This window comes from Thermobia domestica, chromosome 18, assembly GCF_964235325.1.
Source record: "Thermobia domestica chromosome 18, izTheDome1.hap1.1, whole genome shotgun sequence".
Taxonomy (NCBI): Eukaryota; Metazoa; Arthropoda; class Insecta; order Zygentoma; family Lepismatidae; genus Thermobia; species Thermobia domestica.
In genome coordinates this window covers 3,006,338-3,025,176 of record NC_137471.1, presented here as the reverse complement: position 1 = coordinate 3,025,176, position 18,839 = coordinate 3,006,338, and the positions used below count along the sequence as shown (strand labels likewise).

The 18,839-nt window shown below is 36.2% G+C and overlaps 1 protein-coding gene across 1 annotated transcript in view; it reads right to left on the bottom strand.

Moving 5' to 3' along the window:
• Positions 1-18,839, bottom strand: part of LOC145676126 (uncharacterized) — a 71,681-nt gene that overhangs the window by 27,243 nt on the left and 25,599 nt on the right. Inside the window, exons 5-7 of the mRNA XM_081747031.1 lie at positions 18,362-18,499; positions 15,888-16,046; positions 6,933-7,114 (exon numbers count right to left, since the gene is read on the bottom strand). Of these exons, the coding sequence (XP_081603157.1) occupies positions 6,933-7,114; positions 15,888-16,046; positions 18,362-18,499 (479 nt within the window). The remainder of the gene's footprint in view (positions 1-6,932; positions 7,115-15,887; positions 16,047-18,361; positions 18,500-18,839) is intronic.

Genomic DNA, 18,839 nt, shown 5'->3' with positions numbered 1-18,839 from the left:
TATAATTGTTTTCAAAATTTCTGTCTGATTACATCTTATGAGCAATCGAAATTATTTGTAATTTCAGTATGAACAAGAACCATTACTAAATCTTCATAATGCAAACCCGCCTTTCCATTTATTATTATTATTATTATTATTATTATTATTATTATTATTATTATTATTATTATTATTATTATTATTGCCAGATGGTTTATGTAGAATGATCAAAGGTACTTGAAGTTATACTATCTTTTGTGTATCATTCGTGGCCAAGTGACTAAGATGTGTGTTTTTTTCCTGTGTACGTAACCCTGGATTTTTATTTAGGATTTAAAAAATCCCTTAGTAATAGTTCCATCTCGTCTCATATAGCTTGAGTAGTAAAACAACGTCATCAAAATCTACTTAATAGGATTTCAAAGAATTATCCATGTTATTTTAATGTGTTCTTATAGATATAAATAGTAACTATTATTTTATTTATAAGAAGTCATGCAATGTAGCTGTAGGTAGTTTTGATGTCAATAAGGTCTTCGTAGGAACTAAATGAGGTGATTTCATTACTGTTTTGAGCATAAATTGAAAATAAAATACACACATAACTTGAAAATAATTTCGAGTCTACATTTTTTAGTCCACTTGGGATTCGATAAGGTTAAGTATTTTGGCTTTCCAAAGATTAAGATAATTGAATGAGAAAAAGCGGAAAGGCTATTACTCACCGCAAAAAAATATGTAGCAGAATTTTCTTCTACATGCAACAGGTAGCGCTTTTGGAAGCTGCTACTGCCTTCATCAGTCTGTGGTGGACTTCAAAAAGAATTAAAAAGAAAAAAAAAATTGAAGGATGGTTAAAAAGTTAGGATATGTAATAAACCAAATATTCTGATAGTGAGTTTTCATTCCCGTGAGTTTTAATGTTTGACAGAAGATTTGGTTTTTAACATATCCTAATTTTTTAACCATCCTTCATTCTTTTTATCCTTTTTGAAGTCTACCACAGGCTGATGAAGGAAGTAGCAGCTTCCGAAACGCTACCTGTTGCATGTAGAAGAAAATTCTGCTACATATATTTTGCGGTGAGTAATAGCCTTTCCGCTTTTTCTCATTGAATATAATCACCGATCGCAATAGTGTGATATTAAGAAAATGATTACTTATATTAGTAATCCTGATTTAGTACCGAGTGTCCCACTTAAAACTGATACGCCTTTTTTCCATTCTGGCGTTCACAAATGAATGGGTGTTGGCCTCATTGCTTATCAGGCTAATATAGTTGGCTACACTGAAATATTGCATTATTTCTAGGGAGACGTAATTGTCGAGTTCAGTTCGAGAGTTTAAAAGTAACAATCATGGAGAAATAGTACAATTAGCAACTAAGTGCTGAACTGATGTCGTGGAATTTTACACAACAGGCTCCATTGAAGAGACTAAAGATTTTTTTTTAGCAAAATAATTTGTAATCCTCCGTACAACAAAGAGAAACGTACAAGAAATGGAGGACTACAGGATCTGTCGAAAATATAATGAAGAATAAGCGTCCGACATGAACCGGACGCATTTGTTATAAACCGAAAGTTTTAAACAGGCAGTTTACATAAGATGTGATAACATAGTAGCACATGCTTTGTAATCTGTAACTTTGGGATATCCACATATGAAGTAATGCTAAATGTCTTTTGAGTGAAAGGTAGGTACACAGTGAGTAGTACCTGTTTTATGTGGGACACCCTGTATAATTACAATACTTTGAGAACCTTGAAATCGGTTATACCATATACACTATTTAGATCTTACGAATTGTCTTCTGGACACCTTCTGAGAAGGTGTAAGTCAACATTTTCCAATTGCTATCATTTTCGGAAACCCGAAGTTGGAATTTGATTCACTCGTGATGTAATTCATTCTCCATGATGACTATAGCAATAGTATACAAATTTGAAATATTACACGAGCATAAATTCAAAAGTTCTCTTGGCTAGGTATCATAATTAGAGTTCAATTATTGTCTTCTGATACTAATATATTCAAAAATTATTGTGTTATTGAAATAATATTTGTAAGAACAAGTCACTTGAAATAATATTTGTAAGAACAAGTCACGGAGTATGTACATCTTCATTTCTTGTGCTTTCTTAAATGTTTAGGCCGAAAGGTGAAATTTGCGTGTAACTGTCCTATTATTCATTTTGTGTAAATTATATTTCAATTCAATGATATAATGGAAAATATACACAAGTATATGGCATATACCCATCTGCTATTTTTTTAGTCCAGTGTATACTTATTTAAAATCTACGACGTTTTCGGGTATACGTTGAAAATTGAGTGTATACCCTCCTTGTTTGCTTTGTGGTCAATGTTTATTCAACTCGTCGGAACATAGATAAAAATACGTGTGAATATGTGAGTTTGAATATGTGTGTGAATGATTTATACATTATTTGGAAAGAGATTTTATTTCTGTTTACTAATCTTGTGTTTTCACTCCTTGCAACGATAGTCAGGTGTTTCAGGCAAGGTGTTGACAGGTAACAAATTCTTTGTTGTGATATCTCAGTGAGTAAAGAGCGATGCAATTTCCACGAGTAGTTATTTTGTTACTTCGTGGAAGCTCGAGGCTTTCATCGTGTCACTGAAAAATGTGTGGATACAAAAGTACAGCAAGAGATCAACAGAGACATTGTAAAAGCTTACGTTATTAAGGAATTATACGAGGGAGGATCAGAAACTAAGATTACAAGGCTGATATTTCTGGAGTTTCGTCTGTTATAGAGGAATGAGGAGCGTATGGTAATTGTAATACATGGAGTTGGCAACTATGCAGAGTTTCTGCTAGCCACCACCTACAGCGCTAATTGTAAGTAAACACAAATGTGACTCGTTTGGAAAACTAGTCTCACGACTAGTCAGTTGTTCAATTTTTGTGGGCGAAACATGTAACCGTAGTTGATAGAGGTTTATGAGGAGACTGTAATGTCTAGTCAGCATGTCGCAGAATGGTGTCGTAAGTTTGTGGCTGGTAGAGAAAATGTCCTCGACGAGGAGCTCAGTGGCCAATCCAGGAGTTTCGCTGGAACATCATCGATCACTCTCCCTCCAGCCCGGACCTAGCTTCAAGTTACTTTTACCTGTTCCCCAGGGTGTCTTCTAAAATTCCAAGATGAAATTTCGTGACCTTTTCTTTACCAAATCATAAAATTTCCTAATATTTTCACGAGCGAATTTGGGTACGAAATAGGCCGAATTTCCATGCATGCGATAGAAACGTACTTTGCTTGAGATTTGGTAGCGTCTAAAGCCGACTATAGACATTTTTGGTGGTGAATTTTGGCGTTTTATAGAACAAAATTTTCCAATCTGTACTTATATTTGTATAGTTTAAAAAAGTCGTGACCCAAAAGCTAAATTTCGTGACTTTTTCGTGACTTTCATGACCGTTTTCTGATTTCGTGACATTCGTGACTTTCGTGACCGATAGACACCTTGTTCCCGCACTTCGAGGAGCACTTAAAAGGCCATCACTTCGCTTCAGACGAGGAGGTGAACATTTTGTGACAACGTGGCTAAATAAGCAAGGACAGGATTATTTTACCAGAAGATAATCTTTAAACTCATCCTACTATGTGACAAGTGCCTCAACTGATATGGAAGCTATGTCGAAAAACAACGAAATGTATGAACTATCTGTTGGCTGTACTAGTTGTATGAAATAATATATACACGTTTCACTGCAGGCTTTGGAACCTTACTTTCTGATCAGCCCTCGTATTGTAGTGAAATAGTTCATGAAATATGATGCTTCAGACGTAATCTTATTTAATACAGGGTGCGGCACGTAAAACCGGCCCGTCGTAATATCCTGGTATATTGTGTTTTTGGCAACACTTAAATAATCTACCTTCCTACCAATAGATGGCGTGTCGAGGTCGGGTCGACTTACTTGACCTGCACCAGTCACGTGCAGCCGCAGCCAGTGAAACTTGTCGAAACCAGTTGAGAAAATGGCCTGGTTGTGTTAAGTCGGGTGAGTGTCAGTGTGTGATAATGCCGTATTCGATACCCGCGCGTGTTGCCATTGTTGAAGGGTTCATTCTCACTGAATCTTTTGTGAAAACAAAGAATTTGTTTCGGGAGAAATTTCCAGGACGTTCTGTGCCAGCAAAAAGCACCATTCAGGAATTGATTGAAAAAATGGCGGCGTACAGGATCGGTTCAAAATGCTCCCAGGAACAGACGACCATCTGTCTGCACACCTGAATTAAAGATGCAGGTGGAGGAGATAATGACAAGAAGTCCTCGAAAGTCAATCAGGAGATTGAGTCAACAGGTTCATGCGAGTGAGAGAAGTTGCAGACATTGCAGAAGTTGCCACACATCAGCTGCATCATTGTCCCTTGTGCATGAGATGTTTACACCAGAGAGGAAAATCAGCAAAGGCTTGTGGCCTCCTCGGTCACCAGACTTGTCCACGTGTGACTTTTACTTATGGGGACTGTTAAAGGGAAGAGTATACGAAACAAATCCACACACAATTGAAGAACTCAAGACCAGGATCCAGGATGTCACCAATAGCATTACAACACAAGAACTGACAAGGGTATATATGAATCTCCTCAATCGTGCTCACATGTGTGTTGAAGTGGGCGGAGGACACTTTCAGCACCTGCTGTGAAGGTGAGTAGTCATATTCAATACATTACATTTCATTTATGTGTTGTAGTTAATAGTTAAATAGTGAGTAATCTGTGGAGAATGTGGTATAGCAAGTAGTCTGTAAAGAGTGTGACACTACTGTCAATAGTCTGTGATGAGTATGAGGATGGCGGGCTTTGGCATGAGTCAAAGAGTTCGTGGGAGCAAGAATGAAGTGGGAGTATGCAAGTGGGCTTGTTAGAAGTACTGTGAAGAATATTATTTAGTAGCATGGGGATAAAATTTAGTAAAGTACTTTTGAAGTTTGTGTGCATGTACCCGTGCCCGTAAATAAAGAGTACCTTAGTTTGGAAGTAGTTATTTTAATAGTAAAAGTAATAGCAGTATAGCGTGTATAAGTTTCAGCAGTACAGCATTAATCATATTCAATACATTACATTTCATTTTATGTGTTCACTTTACGGGCCGGTTTTACGTGCCGCACCCTGTAAAAGTTAGACACAATGATTACAGTGCGAAATATCAATGATTGAGAGAGAAGAAGGTAGTGCAAAAATATGTGCTCTTTTTTTTTTTTCAGTGGGTATACGTTATACACTTGGAAACGATCGGGAGTACAGTATACCCATCAAAATATATCGACAGGTCTGAAATTATGAATTTATAGAGAAAACGTTCGAAATGATCCTCACTATTTCTAGGCCTCACTATTTCTAAAACATAGACCCTGCCTATTTCATTAACATGTATTTGATGATAGGACATATTTGCTGATATATATTTCTATGTATCAGGTACTGCAGACTAACAATATTGTAAGAATCAAAGATGTAGGTTGAACACTGGATGTTAAATTGTTTTTGAATAACATACTTGTACAACACTACACAAATAGTATACAATGTAACATTTCGATACTTAGCAGTATCTTCACCGAACACAAGAATGTTTCGTAGGGAACAGGAGAGAAGAGCAGTTATAACACGTATTACACTATTAATTCGTTCCAAGAAACCACCGCGTAACACGAAAACACATAAAATGAATTGAATTTAATATGCATAATATAAGGATAGGTGTCATTTGAAAGGAAGTAAATAATTAGAATATCTTCTTTGCAACTTGACTAACTGTAAAAGTATGAAGAAATGTACAGCATGTACGATAAAAGTTGGTAGTGTTCAGTCACATTATACATTGTTTAGTTGGTTGAATTGAAGTTCACCATCCCTCTCAGTGCCGAAGTTAAGTGAGGCGTGGATCGTAGCTTAATAAGAAATCTGAATTACTTGAGCTTCGATGGAAACTCCACCCCGGGTCTGCCTCGTCGAAGGTGAACACACTTCACATCATACAGGAACTGGTTCTGGTTACTCAAATTGTTCCGAAAATTTTGACGAACGATCAAATGCACTGTCGTGCGCGAATTTCTCCGAACTGTGGAACGTGTAAACGGTACGGAACTTTTCTCGGCAGAATGATAACCCGCGATGAAATCTGGCTATTTGAGTACGACCCCGAAAGCAAGAGACAACGTTCGGAGTGACAACCCCCCCCCTCCCGCCGTGTTCCTCTCGTCAAAAGAAGGCCCGAATGTCCAAATTAAAGGTCAAGACAATTCTCATTGTCTTTTACGACGCCGAAGGGGAACTTACACAAAAAGTTTGTACCTGCTGGGCCACCATGAATGCAGCTTACTATAAAACAGTGCTTGAGCGTCTCCGACAGAGGGCCCTGCGTCTCCGACAGGTGTGTGCTTTACCACGACAACGCTCCGGCTCATACAGCGTTGGGTGAGTTTCTGGCCAAGATACGCGTGGCAACGCTATCTCATTCCTCTTACAGTCTGGACTTGGCCGACTTCTTCTAGTTTCCCAAGATAAAAAGACTTCTCATGAGGAAGCGTTTTGCGTCATTTTAAGAGGTTCAAGCCGCCACGACCCCAGTGTTAAAGAGAGTGTCAGTCAATGATTTCCAGGACTGCTACGAACAGTGGGAAAGTCGCTGTATTCGCTGCATTGAGGCTCAAGGCCCTACATTGAAGAATATTGGCAACAGTTGTAACTGTCATCAATAAATTGTTATCAAACATAAGTTGGGATACATTCAGAACAGACCTTGTAGTGAAAACGTATAAAGTGAGATCATGTAAAACGATGGATTCGTGTTCTTGCATATACTGAAGATACAGGTATAATATCGAAACGTTACACTGTATATTGTTTTTTGTTAACCATGTATGAACCTTCTTCACAATTAGTATGAGTTTAACATAAGATTTTGAATACCTGTTCAAAATTCTTAAACATGCATCAGCTCCTCCAGACTGAACAAAGGCTTCCATCAACTCTTCTTCTTGTATTTGAGTTGAACCACCGCCAATGCAACATCCACAATAACGTAACAATTCGAAAGTAAGAGCTAATAATGCGTGTAAGTAGTCAACATCATCCAAGTGTTTCTCTGTGGCCTGCAGAAAGAAATCTTCAATATAGAATACTTGTTGAGAATTTATTGTAATTTACTATATATATATATATATATATAATATAATACTTGTGATGTGTATATAATAAAATAACAGATATTATATTACATTAGCTACATCAAGATTTTTATATATAATATAATAATAATTTTGGTGTAGTTAATGTAATCTAATATCTGTTATTTTATTATATACATATCACAAGTATAATATGTAAAATGGGATCAGATATTAACAAGATCCAAATATAATACAGAGCGGTTTCTAGCCTATCAAAACACCTAGGTCATTGTGAAAACACCTAGGTCAAAACATCATGAAGTCAAAATTATTTGTCGAAAGAAAATGTTTTCGGTCTTTTTTTTTTTTTTTTTTTAATTTTCGGTTCAAGCGACCGAAGTATAGAACATTCGTACTTGCAGAATAGAACATTTCAATATATTGTAATGATTTTGGTAGAGTCAATAATGGACCGAGATTTATCCCCTTCACCGATTTATTATAAAATTTGTTAAGTACAAAACGTCTTTGATTACAAAGATTACAATACTGTTTTCTCGTTAATGTCCAAGTAGAGGAGAATAGGTGTTTTGCACGGTGCCCCTTCACTCAAGGCTGTCTCCAAGGCACCTGCCGGTTCGGTGAGTTTGGAAGGATAGCCCCCTCAACTCAAGGCAGCTTCGCAAGGCTTTGTTGTTGAGAGGATCCCTAGTCCAGTGCGACCTCGGGAAGGATGGGTGTACCCCTAGTCCAGTGCGACCTCAGGGCGGTGTAGGTGATTTGATCAGTTGGACGAATGATGCTCGGTCCCTCGGTGTTCCTCCTTTTATTTGTCCTTCCGTGAGGCCCGTCTGCTTTCGGCGTTCCTCGGTGTTCCTCTGCGTTGGCTTGCTGTTTGCTATGTTGTTTATAAATAATAGCACGTGTTGAGTTGACACGTGCGTCTGTCGTGATGTGGGGATCCTTGCAATATATATAATTCCATATAATAAATAACAACAAATATTTCCATATGCATGATATTAGTGCTACAGCTTGATTCTATGATGTTACATAAAACATGTCCAAGGGACTTTATATCTATTGGTATACATATTTTCATTCATAGTGCAAACATCGACGAGCGGCGTCCAATAAGTTATCTACCTAGACAGGAAGAGAGAGGTGGAGCATAATGGGACCTGACATACACGCCAAGGCCACTGTGGGGAACCCCGCTGCGGCAGGCCCGTAGCCAGCTTCGAAATTTAGGGGGGGCTAAATGTAAATTAGGGTGGGCACACACACAGATTATATATATATATATATATATATATATATATATATATATATATATATATATATATATATATATATATATATATATAATATAATATAATATAATATAATGTCTGTCTCTGTGTGTAATGATGAATAATTTCTTATGCTCTTAAAACTAAAACTACAGCGTGAAGGAATTACTATTAAAATTTTCCCCTATAGCGTTAGTACAATTGTACCTGAAAGCTAGAATACTATGTGTTTCCTTTTTATTTATTTGTTATGGCAACAAAATATTTCTTTCGTTTTCTCATCTTCAAGGAAATAAAAAAATATTTAAAAAAAAATAGTTGGCCGAACGAACCAATCATTAAAATTTCCAAAGAATTAATACAGGAAATACGTTTTTAAATTTTTGATGGACTGAAAAAATATTTGTAAAACTCGAAAACATCTAGAGAGTAATGAGATTTAATACTATCTTCAAAGAGATTCTACAGAGAAGGGTCTCAGAATCTTAAATCAATATTTTGAAATACATGTGGCCTAAACAAATATATGCATATTGGAAAAGTGAAATTAACATTTTACCTGTATTATTATTTACATCTCCTTAGATATGAAACTTTATATTTCTTTAAATATCACGCGCTTTATTTTACACTTGTACTTCTAAACATTTTTTTATCTTTTTTTTATAATGATGTTCCAAAGAAATAATTATATGTTTATGGGTTTTTGCTATCTACAAATTTATAAATTTTATAAGATTAAGAAACACAAACACAACACGCTGTACCGTGTCCTGCGAAAACGAACTAAGCGCCACTTTCATACTTTTGAGAAAATTACGTTTAAAGGTTGATGTCTAGCATTAATGTAGCCGTAATCAAAAGTGAAATTATGTTTCTTTTTTTAGAAATTTGTTGGTTTTCCTCTCTTTTCGATTGTGCAAAACGTTCTAATGCTTATCAGGAACCAATCGTCGCATTTACGTGGATTTTCAAAGTTTGGCGCTTAGTTCACTTTTGCATAACACGGTACAATTATATACACTCCTCATATTGGCACACTATAGTAGAAACAAGTTGAACATTTGAACAATCTCTAACAACACAATCGCAGTATAAGTCTCCTTGTTTTGGATGCTGCCAATCTTAGAACAATTGTGTCCAGATCGAGGTTTCTGGTGATGTCATTGTTGTAACTCAACAAAATAAGATCGGCACGGTGCAGTTAATGTACAACTCCTTTTGAAAAAATGCCCTAACAAAGAAGGAATTCCTCTCACCTGAAGTAGTCCTATATAACGGTTGATCGGCTTCAGGGCAGAAATTTAGTAAAGAAAATATTCAAATTTACAAACGTACGTATAATTTCTAATTGCTTTCTTTTTAGTAACTGAAAAAATACATTTTGCATTACAGCTGTGAGCTCCATTTTATCACAACACATTTCAATTTTTAGACGTCGCGGACCCCGTAGCCAGGTCACGCGGACCCCCGGGGTCCGCGGACTCCAGTTTAAAAGCCACTGCTCTAGACTCTTTGGAACTTACTATCAACAATCATTTAGGACGATTGCTACTAAAGTCATGTTTAAGTAAAAATAATCTGTTATGTTTTGGTACTCGAGCATTCAAATAAGAAATAACTCCAAAAAAGGTCCTTGTTCTAGCGCAGTTACCTTCTTTCTCGAAACGAAATTGATAAGAGAAATAACAATTCATTAAATTTTCTTTGTATAGTACAATTCATATCAAAGTATACATGAAATTCTTCTTTACATTGTACAAATAAGAATCCGAGATCAGTTGCTTTCGTAGGTACTAAAAAAGTTTGTTACGAACTAATGATTTAAACAGCTATTTACTTATTGAAGATATCTCTTCTTCAAAATGAAACTACATTAAAAAAATGTTACTTTTGTGGGCTACCCCGTAGCCTCATGGGTACAGCGCTCGCCTTTGGCGCGTCTGGTTTCGGGTTCAAACCGTACTGTTAGTCCTCGGATTCAAACCGATAGTGATTTGTATGTTACTTTAAGCTATAGGTCCCGTGTCTACATAGCCTCCCTGCTGAAGAGGGACGCTAAACTCCCCAACGTACCCTGTTTTAAGTCAAAGGTCAAATTTCAAATTTATAAAGCATTATACATATTATCATCCAATAAGGTTCAATTTTTAATTGAAAATTCTGTTTTTTCTATAAGTGCAACTACTACCTCCGTTTAGTCCGCTACATCTTTTGTTTACATACCAGAAGATTGCAAAGTATTCTTTTACAAAATAGTAACTTTGGATGATTAGGCTTACGTCTGATGATCTGCATGAACATTTGATTCTGGCACCAAAGATTGGCAACAATTATTAAATTATTTAATAAAGTATCTAATAATTCATCCCCGAGAAAGATTAAGTGAATCGAACTTATTTTTAGTTTAAAGATATATTAAAAGTATTACTTATCTATTCCAAGTTATTTAAAAAATAGTCAAGTTACTGCTACACTACAATTCTCGTTCTTCAAGTCAACTTCGGTGCATCTTCAGAAACCAGCATCGTTCAACTTTCAATTACAACCATGCTCAACTCATAACCCAAGAGTAAACACAATTCAGAAAAGGAAACTTTTCTTACTCCGTTATCACGTGACATAAAATGTAGTCAAAATTCCCCCCCTCTCTCTCTCCATGTCCAATATATACAAAACAAACCCATACACCTGTGTCATGATTAGAGCGAAGCAGTTGCGACCCCCTGTTGAGGGATACTGTCTTTTCAATCTCTCGCATATTGACCGAAAGCCAATGACTCACAGCAAAAGGATGTTTTCAGTTGCAAATTCCAAGAAGGACAGGAAGAAGTAAACTCTTCGTCCGCAGATTAAGGTAAAACTATGTTGTTTCTGAACACAAATGCATGTTTGCCGATAGAATAACCATAAATTATTTTTCTCCTGCAGCGAGGGTCGTTTGCACACGAAGCATTAAAAAAAAAGATAAATAAACCAGTCTCACGCTCAAAGAAATATTATAATAATTCAAAGAAGCGTAGCGCATAAATAGGCCAATACTTTAAATGAGGATAATAAAAGTAAATTTTAATTTAGCACTGTAAAGTACATTTGGAAATACAATTTCTTTCAACATTTCAGTCAGTGTTCGAATTAAACTTTCGAACGAGAGGGGAATGCTTATGTATTTTTGCTGTAAATGTAGAAGGCGACAATTTATCCCAGAAATGGATGATATGTTACTTCTGTGATACGAGCCGAACATACAGTTTTACCGAAGGGGAATTTCCCCGGCAAACCCCGTTAATTTGAACTATAACTTTAGTTAGGGGGCTGCAAAAAATTTAGGGGGGGCTTAGCCCGCCCTAGCCCCCCCTTGACTACGGGCCTGCGCTGCGGAATTTGAGATCAGTTCGAACAACGGGAGTTTCGTGTTACGCCGCGTAGCGAATGTTTGTGTGGCGCCGCGAACAATGGATTTATAGATGTTGGAGCACCGCTCGGATGCAGCTGTGCCAGGACTTGTTGGACTTCTTTGAGGAGGATCGAAACAAATTCCTGGTTCAACTGGTGACAGGAGACGAACCTGTCGGACAACGAGGTCCAACAGGCTGTTTCCCAGTGGTTTGCAGGCCATGACAAAGACTATTTTTTCTCTTGGGTTTCTTCGTTGCCCACAAAGTGGCGATGGTGCATAGACCTCCATGGGAACTACATCGAAAAACAGTGATAACCATGTGATCCTATCTGCATTCCTTCCTGTCTAGGTAAATAACTTATTGAACGCCCCTCGTATATTGCTTATGTATTGTTCACACTATGTTGACTTCAAGGTATTGCAGGAAAATATGTGACGTTCAGTGTGACAACAAAATCACAGCTAAGAATAAACGAGTGATTTACAAAACAATGGTTAGTCCAGCAATGAATTACGGAGCAGAAATATGGCCAATAAAGAAAGCATATGAAAAAAGAAAAAGAAAAAAAAAGATGTTAGCGAAATGAGAATACTACGATGGGTGTATGGGTTAACAAGAAAAGAGAGAGTGAGGAATGGGAGAGTAAGGTGAAGAACCAAGGTTGCAGAGATATCTAAAAAGATCAGAGAAAGAAACTGCAGTGGAATAGTCATGGAATGAAGAGAACAAAACATATGTGGTCAAAAGAGTAATGGCAGTGGAAGTGGATTGGAAGAGAGGTAGAGGAAGACCAAGAAGGAAGTAGATGGATATGATTAAGCATGACTCGAGGGAGAAAGGTCAAACAGGGGGTAAGAATTCCGGGACAAGCCTTTATGGAGAAGGCTCATGAGAAACACGGACCCCATATAAGTAAGAAAAGACGGAGTTTACTTCAAAGTTTCACGCTTTTCTATGGTTTCATATCATTACAAGTTTCTAGCCTGAGCATCTTCATAAAATTCAAAAAAAGAACAAAAGGAACGTTGCAGTAAATAGTTTGTTAGTATTTACAATACGAATAAATAAATAAATAATCCAACCAACCACTTCGCGTAACTGCCCATTAGTGAGCCTAAACCTACTCCAGTGCCATCTAGTAGCGACTGTCTGAACTACGTCCAACCTAGCGGTGAACACGTGGCCAACGCACTGCGACGCCCTGTCCCTAACAGGCGCATAGTGGCTGTCACGTCTTGTTTTCAGGTGATTCCCCAGTTTGCCTCACGACGCTACCAAAAATTGGGAAGCATCGGCCGGGAATCTTATCCGGGACCACGCGGATATGAGTCCAACGCTGTAATCATTAGACTATGATGTTCCCAAATACGAATAAAATTCCAACATTAAATCTGGATACGGGTAGCTTCGATAAGAACTGTAATGATGTTATAAATAGTTTTATTCACAAATATGAACCTCAACGTAGTCACTCTTAATAGCTGAACTTCAATTTTCAGATCAAACTCAGAGCTTGCATTAAGAATCATTTTGCTTCTAGGGGTGTAATCTGGCAAGAGTAAACACTTGACAACGTTTCATTCTTGTACAAAACACAAAATAGCCTTCTTTCGATGATGAAGATTTTGTTAAATAGCTGTAAAAATATATTTCAGTGTACAATAATTATTTGAAGTATAAACGCTGTATGGCAGATTTTTATGGTTTGATAGTGAATGAACTAAAAGTTGAGTTTCAGTTCCTTAGTTTTTATGATATTTTTACAGTATGTTGGTAATCATACCATAATTTACGTTTTATTTACTGAAGGACCCTCATCGTCTTTCGTACTAGGAGTAATCGAAGATAAAAGCAGCAATTGGTTTCGAAAATATTTTTGTTGGAATAAATACATTGGTTCTGTGATGCTAATCATATTATTTATAAGTATATTTGGAAAAATCAGGGTTTCCACTCTCTTTTTCAAAACTCCAAGACATTTCCAGGATGTTTCCAGGACAAATCACCAATTTTCCAGGATTTCGACACAGGAAAGTACAAAAAGATTGCAACTGTAGGTTCAAAACTGTCAACAGTGAAATGAAAAGTATAGTAGCTTATGCAGTAAATATTAATACAAGTACAGTATTAATAAACAATAATTAAATACACAAAACGGAGCGTAATGTGCTGCTTTTTTTTTAATTGGCCGCCTCCCAACTCCCTTATAGCCACCTGACCCACCCATATCCAGCACATGTATTCTTTGTACATAACATTTTAATTGTGCACCGAACAAATTTACAAACAATAAAAATCTATTTTTCGTACATGCCATCTTCATTGCGTGAGAGTGTGACAGATATAATTAGGGGGGAAAAAGGAACTAAGTTACAAGTTCCTCAACTGAGTATAGAGTTGTGTGACTTCCTCATCTATAGACATAATCTCTTTCTTCCTTAACGAAGCTGCTCTACGGATAGCATTTGACTTTGTCAATAAAGTAATGAAAGACTTCTGCTCTGCTTGATGTGCAAGCTGGTTTGCTTCAGTCTCCAAAGCTTCACTCGTTTCTATCAATTTCCTTTTCTTTCTCTGCAGCTCCTGTACATTTTCACTTATCTCTTTCCTCCTGTTTTATGATCTTGTCACAAATAGCATTCATATGAAATTTTACTGAAGAGTAAGTACTGCTGTAAAAATAGACTGATTACGGAGGATTGATAGTGGTATAAATCAGTTCCTGGAGGATAGTGCTAGTGAAGACAGCATCCAAGAATGAGTTGACAGACTAGTGGATGAAAGAAGAAGAGAAGTTCCCCCAGTCAACCACTCTATTGAGAGAAAGAAAGCCCACCAACCACCCAAACAAGCAGGATCATGACAGATTATTATTCAGCACAATAACAGGAACAGCAAGCAAAAATAGCAATCAATTAAAATCTTCGTTATAATTATGAGAAATCTGACATTCAGTATTTTTGTAAATTTCAAAGACAAAAATTCATTTTCAAGGACATTTCCAGGATGTTTCCAAGACAACATGAATCCAAGAACATTTCCAGGTTTTCCAGGATTTCCAGGACGAGTGGGAACTCTGACAATACATGAAAGATGATCATGAATAGGTTAACGCAGTGGCTTTGCTTTATATATAGTGAGGATTGGACTATATTAAATATTACGTGAATTCGAATAGTATAGCAGAAGTTTCTTAATTTTTTAGTTGACCGATGAAAGCAGTAGGCATAATGCTGAAGTTAATAACATTAAACATCATAGAAGCATTAAAAGTGCGTGGATCTGGTTAGTAAAACATAAACATATTCAATACACGGTGTTTCAAAAAGAATGACCTGATTTTAAAAGTCAATATGTATTGATAAAAGCATACTACAAAAATGGGATACATTGCAAAATACAAAATTTTCAAGTTTTAGCTATGCAATTACAAATGCTCTATGTATCCACCAGCAGCATCACGAACAACATCTAGACGATAGCTAAATTCGTCATAAACTTAAGTCAGCGAGGTTGATCTGGACGCTTACCTTCTGCCTCTTCAAATTAGCGATACCAACGACGAATGTTTTTGGGCGCAGGCTGATCAATGCCCAAACCCCGACGAAAAGCACGCTGGACCGAAATCACTCACTCAGTCTTTGCAAACAGCAGCACACAAAACGCCTTCTGTTGAGCGGACGTCGTCTTACTTCTGACTGAGTGCAAACTGAGAAGACGCATTAACTGACATCTAACGGCGATTTTTCGAAACTCTAGATCACGCCCATTCAAACAACACTTATTTCCTTGCTGGCACGTCCCATGTTCCGTAATTATTACCGTTCAAAATCAGGTCATTCATTTTGAGATACGGTGTATATTAGCGAAATGTGTCAGTGCAAGAAATTAAATTTATCGCATAATTCTGTCTTGTAACGTAATTGAAACAAAGCAAATACCACGCACGATTGTTTTAATAACTGATTATTTCAAGGAGAAAAAACTTATTTTGGTAGAACGGTAAATCAATAAGCAAATATCAACCAAAAGAGGTCACCTACATATACAAAGACATCTTACCTCCTTCACTCTTACAAACACCTCTAGTTCTAGCAACATCTCTAAACCAGCCTGGATATACCTCATAAAAAATGCCACCACTGAGCGAATAATATTAGAAATTGTGTTCGGAAAGTCAGTTGCTGATTCAGGAGGTTTTACCAAGAGATCCAGCCTTCTCTACAAGTATACACAAATAATAATAATAATAATAATAATAATAAAATAGTTTATTGGCAACAACAGCTTGACAGCCATAAATGCGCCAAGAATAATACGAATCGAGTGGATGCATCATAATTACAAAATAAAAAGTTTATAACATAAAATCATAGTAATAAAAGAAACATACTAAACACATCATGATAAATCAATATAATAATATAAAACAAACATGTAGTATTTGTAAACTAAACACAAAATACATGTATAAACATAAAAATCAAGGATATATATATAATATATCAAATACACATGAATCTAATGGTGCTACATGTTTCTGGTTTCCTGTATGTGAAGAGGAAATACTATTAGGGTAAAAAAAAAGTAATAATTCAGTAGTTAATGTTGTAATACCAGATAATATATTCTAAAAGAAAAGAAAATGCTCGAAATCATTACGAACATTTTCATGTATTTCTTAAATGCACCTTTACAAACTAAATAAACTAAAAGTGGATATTATTAAACTACGTGGGGGGGGGGGGGGGGAACTGAACTTCGAAACTATCTCTGATATTCCAACAATAAATCAAAATTCTTGATAAACATAATGTTTATTTGTATTTCAAGGTTTCTTCTAAGGTATTCTATTACATTTATAAATTAATGCTGTTTTCATGAAAGTCACACCATTCAAAACTAAATTAGTCATTTTCTAGTCAAAGTTAAAATATGTTTGTAAGGCAACAATCTATGTGTGTAGGTACTTTGGACTTAAATAAGGCTTTTGACAATAAAGGGCGTCAAATTCCACTAAAAGAACTTTTCTTCTCTGAGGTTAGAGATTAAAGTCGAAATTTCCAATTAAAAGCAAATAAAAGCAATCTGGAAGTAAGACTTTCAGTTTTATGTCCCACGGTTATGCCGGTTAGGTTAAAGAAAACGGTGACGATGAGAAATGAAAGAAATGCTGGAATGAAGAAAGTGGGAGGAAACGGGAGAACTCCAAGGACACCCACACACACGGTGTTTGTCCACCACAAAGTTCACTTGACGCGAGTTGGAATCTAACCAGGGACCCCATGCATCAGAGGTGAACGCTCTAGCACTGAGCAACCGCGGCCCCTGTGGAAGTAAGTTCATTTGAAATAGTAGTTATATGTGGTGTTCCACAGGGATCAATATTAGAATCACACTTACATACTTATCATACATATATGATCTCGAAAATAGTTTAAGTACAGCAACTTTGACAATACATGCTGATAACATGAACTTATTTGTAAGCGGAAATAATTTCGACTCTCTATAACACACCATTAACTCTAAATTAAATTATTGGACTAGCGACTAACAATAAACATAGGAAAAACTAATAAACACTTCTGACCAGAGTATATACACTTGTTTATTAAAAACTAAATTACAGTGTAAGGGTTTGGACAACTAACGTTGTCTTCATCACAAGCTAACTGAAAGAGATATCTTAGAGCATAGATATTTATACTAAAAGTGAAAGTACTCAAATAAAAACAGCGTTACACTGTAATTTAGTTTTTAATGAACAAGTATATATACTCTGGTCAGAAGTGTTTATTAATTCTTTAGTGAGTTCCAGAGTCGTGATGAATAGAGTTGCATAGGAAAAACTACATTGCAGATTCATATATTATGCACTTCTTCAGTAAATCCTGGCTTAACACTCAAATATTGACCTATAAGGATTCCCCAGCTGAAAAGCAGGCTTTGACCGTAGCGATGTTGTATCTAATCGAAGTGGGAAAAATGTTTACCGAAAGGTGGCGCGGTATAATGTCCAGTTTGCGCTTGTAGCGAACGACGTCACTTGCTGTTGAGTGTCACTATATATCATGCCGTTTGTGTCAGCGTTATGAGACGGGACGCGAAAACATCAATGTCTTCCTACGACCTGTTGAAAACTATTTGTTAGGAAGCTCTGAAACATCCTCTGTACAGTCCCAATATCTCCTCATGCGACTTCCGTAACTTCCATGTCTTCAAAAAAAGTACCTGAAAGGTAAACGGTTCTCCTGTAACAAGGAAGTGCAGAACACCACGGATCAACCGATTAGTATGTTTCACACTGGAAAAATTTTTAGGTTTACAAACAAATTCGCTTTTGTCAATTTTCTCGAAAAGGACTTATATAGTTTTACTGTCACTTGTACAACTTTTTTTCACGTCAATATATATTGATTGGTATGTTTCAACTTTGATTTTTTTTTTTTTTTTGTTTCGTTAAACTAATAATATTGTATATAGAATTAAATATTTAAAAATAATAATAATAATAATTAAAATTTCAGACCAACCTTTAAGTAGCTCTCAATAGTTAACTCCGTATTATTAGAATTAACAGCATTAATTAACCTTTGTAAAGAAGAGCTGGGTGTTTCTAATCGTTTATGAAGCATAAACGAGATGGCGTAACAAAGCGCGGTACAGCCTTTCTGAAAAAAGCAAATCAAATATATAACTTCTTTAATATTACGATATACAATTCACGAACAACAGCTTATGACTGTTTATGGCGTGATTAAGTGTAATGTAAAGATGAAAGACATAGTAGGAATGTCCTTGAGAGAATTAAAACTTAAGAGCTAATAATGAGAATTTGAGGTAAAAGCAAATATTTCACACAATATTCTATGGTGATCAAAATATTTACTATATCAGCGTTTCCCAAACTTTTTCAACTTGCGGCACACTGTGAGTGTAACTTGAATTCTCGCGGCACACACACAGATTTTATTGTATTTAAACATAAAATACTATGGTATCTTTTTCTGT